Below are 14,963 nucleotides of genomic sequence, written 5' to 3'. Positions count from 1 at the left end.
CCATTTATCTTTATCAAAAACTATTTTAACTATGTTATTTAATCAATCTAAATCAATTTATGGTTACTGAACTCCATTCATTTAATTAGCCTAAATTGAAATAGGAAACTGTATTATTCCTTTACACATATATAGCTCCATTTTATTAAAAATAAATTAAAAAGCATTCGAATTTCATTATATTATTTATATCATGAACAATAAGTGCAAATGATGGTTTATTACCTCTTAGCATAACGCCTCAGGTATCCTGGACATGGTCGACCGAATACAATTATTCATTACTCAACCAGTCAAATGAACAAAAGATAACTATTGAAATTCCAACATTCAAACCAATCTCCAGGTTTCATACTTGAGAGATGGATTCAGTAAATCCTACGTCAATCAAGACGTATTATGAAGCATACTAAGCGGTTTGTAAATGAAATTGAATAAGCAGACGTGACAGGGATATAAGATAAGCTTATCTAGGCAACAAACTGGCTCTTGTGATCATGTCTTGTGCGAATTTATCCAAATTTCTTGAGGAAGAACCTCCTGTCATCACAGCCTTAGTGATGATTTCCTTCAGCTTCAACACATTTTTTCTCAATTCCTTCCCTTCAGACCCTATCATCAGCACTCGAATGACCTTCTCCACCTCTTCTCTTCTTACGAGCACACTGTCATCTTCTAGCCGAGACTCGATATCGATGGCTATGTTCCATATCTCTTTGCAAAATCTGCAGTTTTGATACTGTTCTGCCCACAGAGGCCATCCGATCATAGGGACTCCTGTAGACACCCAAAAATGGTCAATGCTTGCGAGGTCATACTTTAACATTTGCGCATTGCCTCATTTTAGGTTTTTGCATTGTGTTAACATTTCTCCTATGTCACGCACTTGGTCTTTATCATTTGCGAGCATCGAGTCATTCTTCTACATTCTTCAATCATCTCATCTTCGAATTTGGTCTTGTCGACAACAATATTCAGTCATGATTTTGATCGATCTTACCCTGTCACATCAATGTGCGTATTCATTTGTCATCATTTTGGACATCGTCAATCCTAATTAGGGTTTTGTCCTCTCTTCAACCTTGCCATTTTGCGACCGATTTGTCATCGATCATTGTCTGTCTCAATTATGTCAATTTGGATCAATTTGTCATTGTTCCTCGTCAATTGGCGCATTTTCTCAATCAAATTGTCTATCGCATTGGTCATTTATCAAATCAAATCATGATCAAGTCAATTATAGACCTAATTGTCATTCTCGCATTGCTAATTCACCTTCTAGGGTTTTATGATTTATTCATTTAACCTAATTTGTCATTTCTTCCTTTAGGATTAAATAAATTACTTATTTATCCTAAGTCTTCTCATTACAATTAAATCTTTATTTAATTGGCTAATTATTCCTCTTTGTGAATTGATTAATAAATGAAAAATTATTAATTGATTCACTAAATCCTAATTTCTAATTTCTTTCAATTTCTAATTCCTAATTTTCATCAATTTCAATTTTCTAATTTTTCTTAATTTCTAATTTCAATTTCCTCCTTTTTCATCTCCTAATTCCATGGGAATGGTATTTCAATTTGTCATAAATTGTCATAATTGATAATCAATCAATTTTGACATAGAATGTGTCATAATTTGTCATCAATTATCAATCAATCAAATTGTGCATGGAAAGTGCATAATTTGTCATATTGATTTGCAATTTCCATTTGAATTGCATCATGCCAATTTTGTCACTTATCCAATTTCTCTATAAATTGGATGTTTTTTTCAATCAATCTCTTAATTCTTAATCCTTCGAAATCCTAATAACCCTTCGGAATCCCTTCAACCCCTTCAATCACTTCATGAATTCTAAATTGCTAACAAACTACTGAATTTTTGTTCTAGTACTCTTGAGCTTTTTGCTTTCAATTGTGTGAGCACTTGTAGGTGAGATCCACAAAATTATTGAAGAGGAAAGAACAACAATGGAGCCGCATGGAAGGAATATTCAATCTTGAATCTGGTTTGCATAATGTTTTCTTTTGAATGCTTCATTTTCATACCTTCATTGAATGTGCTTTAGAATTAGGTTCATTGCAATGAGTATTTCTTTGATTGAGCTATCATGTTTAACGTTTTGATTGATATACTTATCTTGTGATGAATCCTAATTTCTACGCTACATTAATTGGTGAACCCGATGTGAATACTAACCTTCTAACCATCTTACTATGTTTTGGAGTCCTTCTAAGCTGATTTGTAGGTCAAAACTCAAAAACAGGGTCGTGCAGTGCATTCTGGACACATCCTGCGCCTGTGTGAAGCATCTTGCGCCTGTGTTGAAGAGTCTTGCGCCTGTGTCAATACATTCTGCGCTTGTGTTTGACAACCTGCGCTTGTGTCCTATCTTCTGCGCCTGTGTAAAGTCCAGATCAGAGGTGAAAAATGCAGTTTTTACTTGAAAAATTTTATATGTTTTAGTAAATTGCAATTTTGAGGGTTTTCGGTGCATTTTTGGACAAATATGGTGCCCGTAAACATGATGAGACATCATTGATGTTTCCAAAATTTGGTTCTAGATTATTTGAATACCTTTCCAACGCATCAAACGGTTTGTAATTCGGAGCTAGGATGAGAAAGTTATGCCTTCTCAAAGTGGACTGAAATTCTTAATTTTTTTTGATAATTTTGATAAATCAGATCATCTATGCTTTGGATTTTGGTACTAATTATTTGTGCAGGATCTTGGCATATGCATGACAAAGACCAAAAATCAAACTACTAACATGTGTTATGCAGATTCGATGGTCAAAGACAACAAATCAAACTTCTGACATGTGTTTTGCAGGTTGCCTTGGAGAAACAACCAAATTGTGTGTTTGAGTTTTTAATTAGGCACTTAGTGATTTTTTAAGTAGGTGGAAATGAACCCTTGTTTTCTTTGTTTGTTAAGTATGACATTGGAGTAGGAGAGTATGCTCTCATCCTTTATAGGGTGATCAGAAATCCAGATCTTCAATACCATGCTTGTGTTGTTGATTGTTTGTCTCCATTAGAGGGCCTGCCTTCCCGACCACTTTGCTTTAGCAAGCGAGTGATAATCGTGAGAAGGGGACGACCCAAAGTGAGTACGGCTAGAATTCCTTGGCATTCTAACTCACTATAAAAAAATACCTGATGGGCGAAAGCTTTGAAGGAAGTGTTACATGGGAATTGCAGTTACTTGGGAAGTGATGCTCCTTGAAACTCTTTCTCATATCAACATCTAAGTAGGGCCTCTTGGTCTAAATCGCGCTTGCGTGACTACATTTGTTTGGTATCTTGATGGGCTTAATGTCTCAATCATGCTTGCATGACATCAAGGAGTAACGCTTAACAGAAATCCTTACTACATACCTTGTTCTTAGAGGCCAAAAACCCTTCTAGTTGCTTGAGAAGGACAAATTTGGATACTTGGAAGAGATACTAAGTTCGCCATGGGGAGGTTCCATGGGGACTGATGCTTGGCTGCCCTGAGAAGTGAGTGTCGTGGAGGGGAGCCCGTGGGGTCAAGCATCTATGTATTCTCCTTGAATCTCATAATGAGTCTACCTCTCAAGTACCTAATGTCTTTGCCTACCATAAGGAATGTGGAAATGAGCATGATTGTCTTGAGTCTAAGTTGCAATATCTTGTATTCTTTGATTGTCAAAAGTTGAATACCATTTCAAGAACAAGCACATTGATATAACATAAGATCAAACACCGAAGACATTCATCCAACAAACATTCAACAAGATTCAAAGATCATATTCCTAAAGCATGGTTATCCAACAATGTTCAAAAACTTGTCTCAACTCTTATGTCACTTACATTTAGGTTCATCCTAGGTTGCATTTTTCAAAGTCATTATCAAGTATCAAGGTTAGGTTTCACCTAAGTCATACTTCTTTTGCATACCAATAAAAGTCATCCATTTACATGAGTCCTCTTGTATAAGAGCAATATCATTTCATAATTAAACCTTAGGTTTCATCTTAGGTTGACATTGTCATACATTTGCATTTGCATAGCCCAAGTCTCTTCATTAAACCTAAGTCATTATCATATCATATTAAGATCATATACATATTAATTATCCCTTCGCATATAGTCTCAAAACCTAGGTCTTGTCATACTTAAGCAATCCAAATCTTTGATAAACCCCAAGTCATTGTTAAGAAGTCTAGACCTCATCAAGTCTTTTGTCCTTTTTGTCATCAATATCATTTCGTCAAACCTAGCTTAGTATCCAAGCATATAGGTGAGACATTGTCAATTTTTCCTTTTGTCACTTGGTCCTTTTGTCCTTTGAGGTCTAGGTATCATTTCAATTTCCTAAGGGTCTCTTTTAGATTTGCATTCAAAAGTTTGTCAAAATCTTCGAAAACAACCAAAAACATAGATTGCATTTTCATATATTTAGTTTGCATTTAGTTGCATATCATACATTATCCTTGAAAATTTCCGAAAAAAAAAAATTGCATTTGCATAAGTGACATGCCTGTTGAGATAAGATCAAGATCTAAGAAGATGAGTGAATCAATGTATCAATCCATGGATAACATAGTAAATTCGCAGTTTCAAACTAGTCAAACAGTGCAAGTTGAAGGTTCATTAAACACATCTCTACCACCATATGGAATGGTTCAACTTGGACCACCTCTATTATATGAACTAGTGTTTGTACCTATGAAACCAGGACATGGGAGTGTTCCACCAACTCCAAGAGGAAATGCACCTTTCGATTGGAATCAGTCCAGCTTGCAACAGGAAATACAAACATTGTATGAAGAACCAACTCTATCTCAAGGATTTGGTTCAAATCAAGGAATTCACCAAGAAACAAATCCAAATGTCCAACCAGACTCTTCATCCGATTTCGATGTCTCTGATGATGTTGTTATGTACCTTAAGGATCCAAAGTTGACAAAAAAGATGGATAAATTCTTGAATAAGCTCTTTAAGAGGTTCCCACAAAAATATCTTGACATGATGAGTAATGTGACCTCCTCAAGTAAGCAAATTAATGTGCAAAAACAACAAGGCGGTGAGTTGTTAGGTTTCTCTCTACATCCAAATGATGAAAATGTGCAACAAGAACTCCAACCCACCTTGATGAGTAAACGTGCTTCAAAGGCATTGACAGTGACTATTCCTCAAAAGTCCACACTCAAAATAATAAACAATCCATTGTTTAATGCAACACCTTTAACACCAGATCAAATGAAGGCCACACAAATGTTGATGACAGGTGTCCCTCAACAAGAAGTGATTCCTCGAATACCAAAAAGTGGATCCAAATCTAAGATGCAAGAAAGCTTTACGATTGGAATGTCTGATCTTACAAATGTTCAAATTGCCTTTCCTTCATGCCAAAGCATTAATCCCTTGCCAAAATCCCCCATGCATATCCAAAGTCCAACCCCATGTCAAAAGGATAATTTAGAACATGAAGAAACGTGTCTTAGAACAGATCAAGATCAAGATCCTGAAACCTTATCATCCCATCCAATTGTTGACCAGGACTCCATGTTCCTAGACACTCACAATGATTCCCCTATTCTTGTCCATCCTATCCAAAGTCCTATTGGCACTCCATTCTCCGAGCAAGATCAGGATATTCCAGTTCATCCAATCCTAAATGATCCCCTTCCATTTCATGAACACAATGTCCTGTCAAATCCCATTGACATTCCACTTTCTAAGAAAGATCCAGATATCCCTTCCATCCTTTCCGCTGATCCGATTAAAAGTCAAGAGCAAAGCATCTTTGAAGAGGATTCCAATGATCTTCCTCCTTGTCAAGATCAAATCATTCCTTCAGATCCTCCACAAGATCCACTTGTCCCTCCATCTCCTTGTCTTAATGCTCCATATACACTCCAAGATCGCATTCCTTTTGATGATCCCATTATTTCTCCCATTCCATCTCTTGAAGAGCCTATCATTGAACCATGTCCACTACACAATCCTAGTCCCCCTCATGATTCTAACGTGTTAGTGCAAGATGTTCATGAACCCTCGACATGCATAATGGGTTCTTCCACTTTGGTGCAATCCGATCCACTTCAAGATCTAATTATTTCTCTCATATCACATCCACCTCATAATGGACTCGCGTCTTCTTCCCAAAGAAAAGAGTATCCTACAAGTCAAGATATTCATAAAGGCAAAGGAGTAGACCTTCACAAGCAAGAACCCTTCCATATCAAAGAATATACTAATGGTCATGGCTACAGAGCTCACACTCAAGGCGTTGGTATCCCTTCAAAGTCAAAATCCAAATGTCCACCTTCCCCATCATCGCTTCCATCCATTCTAGGTCCCTATATCCCTCCATCTCCTATGCAACATCAACAAAGGCACACATCTTGGAGAACCTTCCATCCATCCCACATGCCTCCATATCATTCCCGTCCACACCAACATCCATTCCCCCTTCCAAGCAATTTGGATGCCAAGTATAAGCATCATAAGTCTAGCAATCCACATGTATTCAAGGATCAACATGTCCAATATAATCGACATGTCAAAACAAAGAACAATATGATCTATAAAGAAAAAGAAATATCCAAAAGGCCACAAAGGCCCACTGAGCAAAATCAAGCAAAGTCAAAATATATATGGGTTCCTAAATCCCTTGTGCAAGCAATGCACTCCAAGGAACCACAAAAGCATGAAAAATCAAAAACCATGTGGATCCCTAAGAAGCTCCTTGAAGCACAAAAGCCTAAGGAAATATCCAACTTGGCATCCAAAATTGCTATTTCTCCATCCAAACCTTCCAAGTCTATTCCTTCATCACCTTCTTCATCCATTTTGGGCCCTTATGTCCCAAAATCCATAGTCGTTCCTCCATCAAAATCTCAATATCCAAAATACATCTTTCCTCCATCAGTCCATCACCCCTCAAGGTGTGTGCCAATGTCGATCTTGCCAACATTTCCATCCACTCAAGGCCAATTCTTCCAATACCCTATTCATTATCCAATGCACATTTTTCATCCTTCCATCCCTCTCGTCCAATCCTTTGCATAAATCATTGCCTTAGTTTCATCTCATTGTCCATGTCCTTATCCTACCAACATCTTTGAGCATACTTTTAAAGGTCATGGTCCATTCTTTTCAAGGCTACTATCCAAATAAAAAGACACTTGAGTCCTTCTTCCATCCCCTATCATGTGTCCATCTTCTTCTGAAAAAGTCAAAAAAGAAAAAAAAAGTGAAAAAAAAAAAAGACAAAAGAAAAAAAAAAATAATAAAGAAAAATAATTCGTCCACTAGTGAAAACCTGGCAAACAGGCGCTTTGGGCAAGTACCGTGATGAAAACCTGGCAAACAGGCGTCATCTGTAATCTATGAACTTCTTGCACACCACACTTGGGGGCAAGTTTTATCCTTCATATCCTTTTGTCCTTCATTGTTCCATTATCCTATCGAACCCCTGTCATTACCCTTCATATCCTGTTGTCCCTCATGTCCAGTTTCCCTTTCCACTTTTGACCTTGACAAGGCTGACGATCTTCATGAGCATCACACATCTTGTTTGCAGCTTTTAGTCTATCATAGCTTTTGGTCATTTATCCATTTGCTTATTACAACCTTTCATCCATATTCCCTGTCTTATTGCAACTTTCTACCATTATCCCATAGCCAATCCCGACCTTCAGTCCATGTCCCTTATCCATTCTTGATCTTGCTTATCCTATCCATATCTTATCACTATCCAAACACTCTTTTTCATTCCTCGATCTTGATTTGACATAAGGACACAAAAATTTAAACATGTTTTTCAAAAACCTCTTGACATGTCCCTCATGCCATGTCACTGCTATACATTGTCATATCCAGTCTCTTGTGCCATCACGTCATAGTCCTTGGAAATTGCATCCGTATTGTCTCCATGATAAAAGGCCTTTGTCTTCTCTCTATCCACCATCATTGCAGCAAGTCTATTTATCCATTTGTCATATTCCTTGCATTGCTAGACACTGGGGGCAAAATTTGAAAAAGTCATAAAAATCAAATAATGTCTTGAAAAAAGTCTTTAAAAAAAAAAAAAAAAAAAAAAATTTGAAAAATGTCCTAAAAAAATTCAAAAAAATCAAATAATGTCCTAAGAAAATCCATAAAAATCGAATAATGCCCTGAAAAAATCCATAAAAAATCAAATAATGTCCTGCAATAATCAAAAAAAAAAAAAATCAAAAAATGTCCTTAAAAAATCTCAAAAACATTTAAAAATGTCCTGAAAAAAATCTTTAAAAAAAAATTGAATAACGTCCTGAAATAATCCCTAAAAATCAAATAAAGTCCTGAAAAAAAAAACGAACACAAAAAAAAAAAATTGTAAAACTCGAAAACAAAACAAAAATAAAAACACGCATTTTTGCAATAAAGTATTCCCTTTATGCATCGACAGATCACTGAGCATTCATCCAACGACACTCGCAATCCAACATCATGCTTTAATGAAATCATGCATAAATAGATGAACCTTTTCAATCAAACCAAGCATTCAAATTGATCCAACTTGTCTTATCAATTGACTATCAATATCAAAATCATTTGTCCTTGTTCTTATTATCATGGGTCTTATACAGGGTGTGGTATACTCGAAACCAGACTGTGTCGTGTCTTAGACGGGGTATCACATTCCCTGAAACCAGACAGCATGATCGTCCTATCAGCACTTTCAACTTTTGACAATAAAGATCAAGATGTTTGTTTGATTTGCTTGAATTTGTGAGTCTTATCTTCTTATTGATTTATCTTTGGCTTCGATCATGTTCCTATGTTGCTCGATGATGTCACTGAGTGATTTAGAGTGACCGGGATGGCTCATGATCCTTTTCTTTTTTGATTGTGATTGTCGTTTGTTTATGCTGTGTCTATCTTATGCAAATCGGGTTGCATTTCAGCTCTGGCCTTCAATGCCATGATGCTACACATCCATTTTGCTAAATAAAAATAAAGGTTCTCACCTACAAAGTGCATTACTGAAAGCAAGTTTTCATCATCTCTAACTGTCTTCTATCTCATTTCTTCTTACTAACACTTCTTCCGTCCGGTCGGATAGTCAGTTCGGTCTAGTGCTCCGATATCCACGCACATATGTTGCATCCTGCATCCATTTGGTTAGTACATTTGCATTTGCATCAAGCATTACATCAAGCATTTCATCCATTTCATTTCATAAATACATACAAAATACATAAAAATGCATCCATACATGTTCATACAAAGTGCATAAGTCATCCATACATAGAAAAATAGCTACAAGTCATAACATATAACATCCAATCATATTGATGCATTTCATATTTCATATCATAATAATATCGGAGTACAAAATCGGACTATCTGTCCTAAGTATGGCCCGCAGGCTAACTACAACATGTCAAACTACATATGTCCACTGTCTGTCCTAAGGAGCACGTGCCTCTATCACTGGGTGCTCCCTCTGTCCTCCTCATCCCCGCAATGTCCCGTAAGCCGTCAAAATTCATGAAATTAAAAACATGGGTTTTCGAGATACATACCGCTGCTCCTGCATCCTCTGGTCGTCTGAATGTGCGTACACGTTCTCCAAGGTGATCCGCCATTGGAATGTTCGCCATCTATCTGCAACTGTCCTTGTCCAGAGCAACAAATCCTCCTCTTTAGCTAGTGCAAATGAGTCATTTTCACCCTCTTGGTCTCATTTATAGCTCTTTGTCATTGCATAGATAGACGTGCGTCTTCTCCATCTTATGTTGGTCGCGGTCTTGTGCACCTTAAATTGCTTGTCCTTCACGCATCTAATCTCCGATTGTCAGTCCGTTTGATCCTATCATTTTCTATCATTTTTATCGATCAATTGGCCTCTTTTCCGCATGTTTTCGGCCAATTCCTCGAGGGGGCATGCATATGTCATTGTTATTGTCTGGGGCATTTTCGTTATTGTTCTTTGAAACAACGCTCAGAATCGCATTGTCTCAAAGAGGGGCAAAATGTAGACACCCAAAAATGGTCAACGCTTGCGAGGTCATACTTTAACATTTGCGCATTGCCTCATTTTAGGTTTTTGCATTGCGTTAACATTTCTCCTATGTCACGCACTTGGTCTTTATCATTTGCGAGCATCGAGTCATTCTTCTACATTCTTCAATCATCTCGTCTTCGAATTTGGTCTTGTCGACAACAATATTCAGTCATGATTTTGATCGATCTTACCCTGTCACATCAATGTGCATATTCATTTGTCATCATTTTGGACATCGTCAATCCTAATTAGGGTTTTGTCCTCTCTTCAACCTTGTCATTTTGCGACCGATTTGTCATCGATCATTGTCTGTCTCAATTATGTCAATTTGGATCAATTTGTCATTGTTCCTCGTCAATTGGCGCATTTTCTCAATCAAATTGTCTATCGCATTGGTCATTTATCAAATCAAATCATGATCAAGTCAATTATAGACCTAATTGTCATTCTCGCATTGCTAATTCACCTTCTAGGGTTTTATGATTTATTCATTTAACCTAATTTGTCATTTCTTCCTTTAGGATTAAATAAATTACTTATTTATCCTAAGTCTTCTCATTACAATTAAATTTTTATTTAATTGGCTAATTATTCCTCTTTGTGAATTGATTAATAAATGAAAAATTATTAATTGATTCACTAAATCCTAATTTCTAATTTCTTTCAATTTCTAATTCCTAATTTTCATCAATTTCAATTTTCTAATTTTTCTTAATTTCTAATTTCAATTTCCTCCTTTTTCATCTCCTAATTCCATGGGAATGGTATTTCAATTTGTCATAAATTGTCATAATTGATAATCAATCAATTTTGACATAGAATGTGTCATAATTTGTCATCAATTATCAATCAATCAAATTGTGCATGGAAAGTGCATAATTTGTCATATTGATTTGCAATTTCCATTTGAATTGCATCATGCCAATTTTGTCACTTATCCAATTTCTCTATAAATTGGATGTTTTTTTCAATCAATCCCTTAATTCTTAATCCTTCGAAATCCTAATAACCCTTCGGAATCCCTTCAACCCCTTCAATCACTTCATGAATTCTAAATTGCTAACAAACTACTGAATTTTTGTTCTAGTACTCTTGAGAGCTTTTTGCTTTTAATTGTGTGAGCACTTGTAGGTGAGATCCACAAAATTATTGAAGAGGAAAGAACAACAATGGAGCCGCATGGAAGGAATATTCAATCTTGAATCTGGTTTGCATAATGTTTTCTTTTGAATGCTTCATTTTCATACCTTCATTGAATGTGCTTTAGAATTAGGTTCATTGCAATGAGTATTTCTTTGATTGAGCTATCATGTTTAACGTTTTGATTGATATACTTATCTTGTGATGAATCCTAATTTCTATGCCACAACTCCCATGCTCATACTTTCCATGGTAGAGTTCCAACCATTATGGGTCAAGAACCCTCCCACAGATGGATGAGAAAGCACCTTCAACTGCGGTGCCCAATTTACAAACATAGCACGACCCTTAACTCTTTCTAGAAATCCTTCAGGCAAAACTGCGGGCTTTCCATCAGCAATATCATTCCTCAATACCCACAGAAAAGGCTGCTCGCTGGCCTCTAGCCCAAGAGGCAGTTCATGCAACTGCTCCATCGACATCACCACGATGCTCCCAAAAGACACGTACAGAATAGAAGATGGCTTGTGTATCAAGCCACTTGAGGCAGTTAGGATCGTCCTCCCAAACGCTGGCAGAAATGCTTACAGAGTTTTCAGTGCCTTGGAGAGACTCAGGGAGGAAGACTGGGCCGATGGCCAGAGCAGGACAAGTTTGGGAGAGTTCTGCTACGGCCTCGGAACCTTCTAGCTCTTCAATCGAGTTGACAAGCATATAATCCACCTTCTTCTGCATGTCCGATTCGTACAAGAGGATCTCAAACATAGGATGGGACTTGTATCTGAAGTAAATTATCAGGTCCGTTCCCTGTAATGGCGGAATTTTCTCTGAAAGACTTGTGATGAGGTTTTCGGGCCGCCGTGCCTCCTTCACTGTAAGCAACATCCGAACACCAATAAATATGATTTAACATCGATACAGCTGAAGGGCTTTGGTTTAAAGAACAGACACTAAGCTCTTAGAAGGGTCAAAAGTCATTTTACCTGTTTTGTTTTGCAGTTTCATTTTTATATGCAATTATTGTGGTTGTAATAATTCATACAAAAAAAAAAGTTTGAAATTGAAAACACTGGCGTCTTTTGATAGATAGAAAGTTAGAGTTTAGTATGTCCTCTTTATGTCTCAGGTCGGACTTAAAAGCACATTAAGCTCTGATTTTCTGTTAGTTAAAAGTCTATTTTTCCTTGTAAACCATTTTCATAGAATGTCATAATATATGCTCTTTAAGCCTTAGATTGGATTTAAAAGCACACTAGACTCTGATTTTGTACAGGTCAAAAGTCTGTTACTATTTTCATTTTCAGTTTAATTCTTTATGCAATTATCATAACTGTAATAACTTATTTTATATTAAAAAATGAAAATGAAGATGAAAACAATACAGATAGAAAGTCAGAATTTAGTTTGTGGCCTTTAAACCCCACCCAATTTTACACTTTAATAACACACTCAAATTCCCGTTAAAAATAAAAATAAAATCTTTTGATCAATTAAAATATCAGAACTTAATATGTGGTCTTTAAGCCCTACCCAATATCAGATTTAAACAACTAAACTCTGACTTTCTACAGATAAAAAGTCCTCTTTACTATTTTTGTTTTCACGTAGCCAAAATGGAAAGACAGCTTAGTATATATTCTGATTTTCTACGCATCATACAAAAGCACACTATGCTCTGATTTTCTACGCATCATACAAAAGCAATTATAAAGACATAGCTGAGCATGTGCTCTAAAGGCCAGACTTAACAAATTAAGCTTTGATTTTCTACTTATCCTACAATAGAAATTATAAATATATACCATTGACTGGAATGAGTCCCTTTTGAAGTAAACCACGAGAACATGACCCGAGGAACCACAAGCTTTGTGGTGACCTAGTGCGTGCAGGCCATGAGACAATCCGTAATTATGGATGTTATTGTCGGGGCCTCTGTGGCGTTACTTTGCAGGAGCTTAACCATAGCCGGGGCTAGCTTGTGCATCGCTTGGAAAAACTCATCAATTATAAGAAAGCGAGGGTGGTGAGGAGGGAGGCCATCAGGAAGAGAGAGAAAGCAAAAATCCATTCCCCGCTGCTGCAACCGACGGGAAACTGCAGTGGCATCATTGGGAGGTCTAAAAATCCTTTCCTCAATCCAATCTGTATTGATGAAAGTTATGAAAAACCCTCGCCAAGTTAAGGAGAGGGTTAACATGGCCCTGACAAGGAAGCGGCACCACTACTGCATGTGGACGAGGGATAGATGAGGCCATTCATTCTGTTGCGCTTTGCATTAGGATAGCATACAAGAGAGCTTAAATGATCTAAAAAATATGCCGCCATTTTCGTGGCTGGTGCCCCCGGGAACAGCCGGTAGGTTGACTACAACATAGAAAGGTTGTGTTAAATATAGGATAAAACCAGGTAAGTCTTTAATTCTTATCCAAAAAACGAATCCTTAAATATTTAAATTTTGAAATAAAAAAGCCCATCGATAATTGACATAAATCTTAGATATATGTAGGGGACGTTTGCTTACGTAAGCGTTTGAAATTTTAGGACCAATTGCCAGTCATTCGCGTTTGCATCTAAATTTTTAAATATTTATATGGGATGCTGATATAAAATGAATGTGTTATGTGATTATGACATTTGAATAGGCATTCAATAGAGGAGTTTTGAGTGTGTGTACAAGAGTTACCTTAGCCCCACAAGCTATTATCTTTTCATCAACTTGTATGATGATGAATTACTTGAAGAAAGAGAAGTTAATATTTTTATTTAAGATGATGATGAATTGTTTGTACATTAGTTTTTTGATAGGGTGAGCTTGTCTTATAATCTTTTGAGGATGCATACCCATTCTGATCAGATACGTACAATCGAGAAAATGTAGCTAGAGGGAATCAAACTCGACATCAACATGGGAAGAATTGAAATTCCTTATCCAACTATGCAAATAGTTAATATTTTTAAATTTTTTAATGTAATTACAAAATATTTGGAATAGAAAAAAACATACAATACTTTTTATGTCAATTGAGACACTTTTAATTGTATCAATAATAAGCAAAGATATCATTTCTAAATGAAAGGGAACTTTGTAACAACATGACAACATGAGTCTTGTTTTGAGACAAGAATGGCTATTACGTCTATAAGACTCGTAGTTGTTGGGTCAGGGGATGAAAAAATAGACCTGACTAAATTCTTAGAATTGGTACACTCAACGTGTCATTCAACGTGGTTGAGTAACGTAGTTATTAAATGCTTATACAACCAAGATTATATGACAACCCAAGAACGAACCTAGTCATCTACAATGAAGTGATGTAGCATTGAGTTTCTTTCCTCACATTATATGGGTTGTAATCAAATACATAACTATTGATACTTTTTGCAAGCTCTTGGTTTAATCCATGATCCCAATGATAAGAGCTTCTTCAAGCCAAATGAGGCTATGAATATGAGCTAAACCTCTATGTTTTTATTAAAACATTGGAGAAGGAAGAGAACAAACAAGGATCATTAATATTGAGCAATGTAAAAGTTGGTATAAATGAGCGGAACAAGGAAAAAAATTTCATGTCCCCCTTTTCCCTTAAAATTCTAGATTGACTAGTAAGTGCATTTTTAATTTCTCGTGGGCTTAGTGAAAGTAACATAAGTAAATGTAAGTGTTTAACTTGATTTTGGGCCATATTAAGGGGATGTGGGTGTTATGTAAGAAGCTAATCATTTTTTTAATTGGCTTCAGGCAAGTATTGTGTGAGAGTGTATTTTGGATGGAAGGAAAAAGAATTTT

General features: G+C 36.4%; 1 protein-coding gene across 1 annotated transcript; it reads right to left on the bottom strand.

Annotated features, from left to right (window-relative positions):
• Positions 1-466: 466 nt before the first annotated feature.
• LOC131039305 (7-deoxyloganetin glucosyltransferase-like) lies at positions 467-13,501 on the bottom strand. The gene is made up of 5 exons (XM_059212620.1): positions 13,402-13,501; positions 13,121-13,318; positions 11,687-12,048; positions 11,421-11,643; positions 467-777 (listed from the first exon to the last, which is right to left on the bottom strand). Exons 1-5 carry the CDS (start codon positions 13,499-13,501, stop codon positions 467-469), a joined length of 1,194 nt encoding a protein of 397 aa, XP_059068603.1.
• Between the last annotated feature and the right edge of the window lie 1,462 nt (positions 13,502-14,963).

This window comes from Cryptomeria japonica, chromosome 10 (assembly GCF_030272615.1).
Source record: "Cryptomeria japonica chromosome 10, Sugi_1.0, whole genome shotgun sequence".
Classification (NCBI taxonomy): Eukaryota; Viridiplantae; Streptophyta; class Pinopsida; order Cupressales; family Cupressaceae; genus Cryptomeria; species Cryptomeria japonica.
Note: the sequence above shows the minus strand (reverse complement) of the source record. Positions and strands in the feature narration are given on the sequence as shown.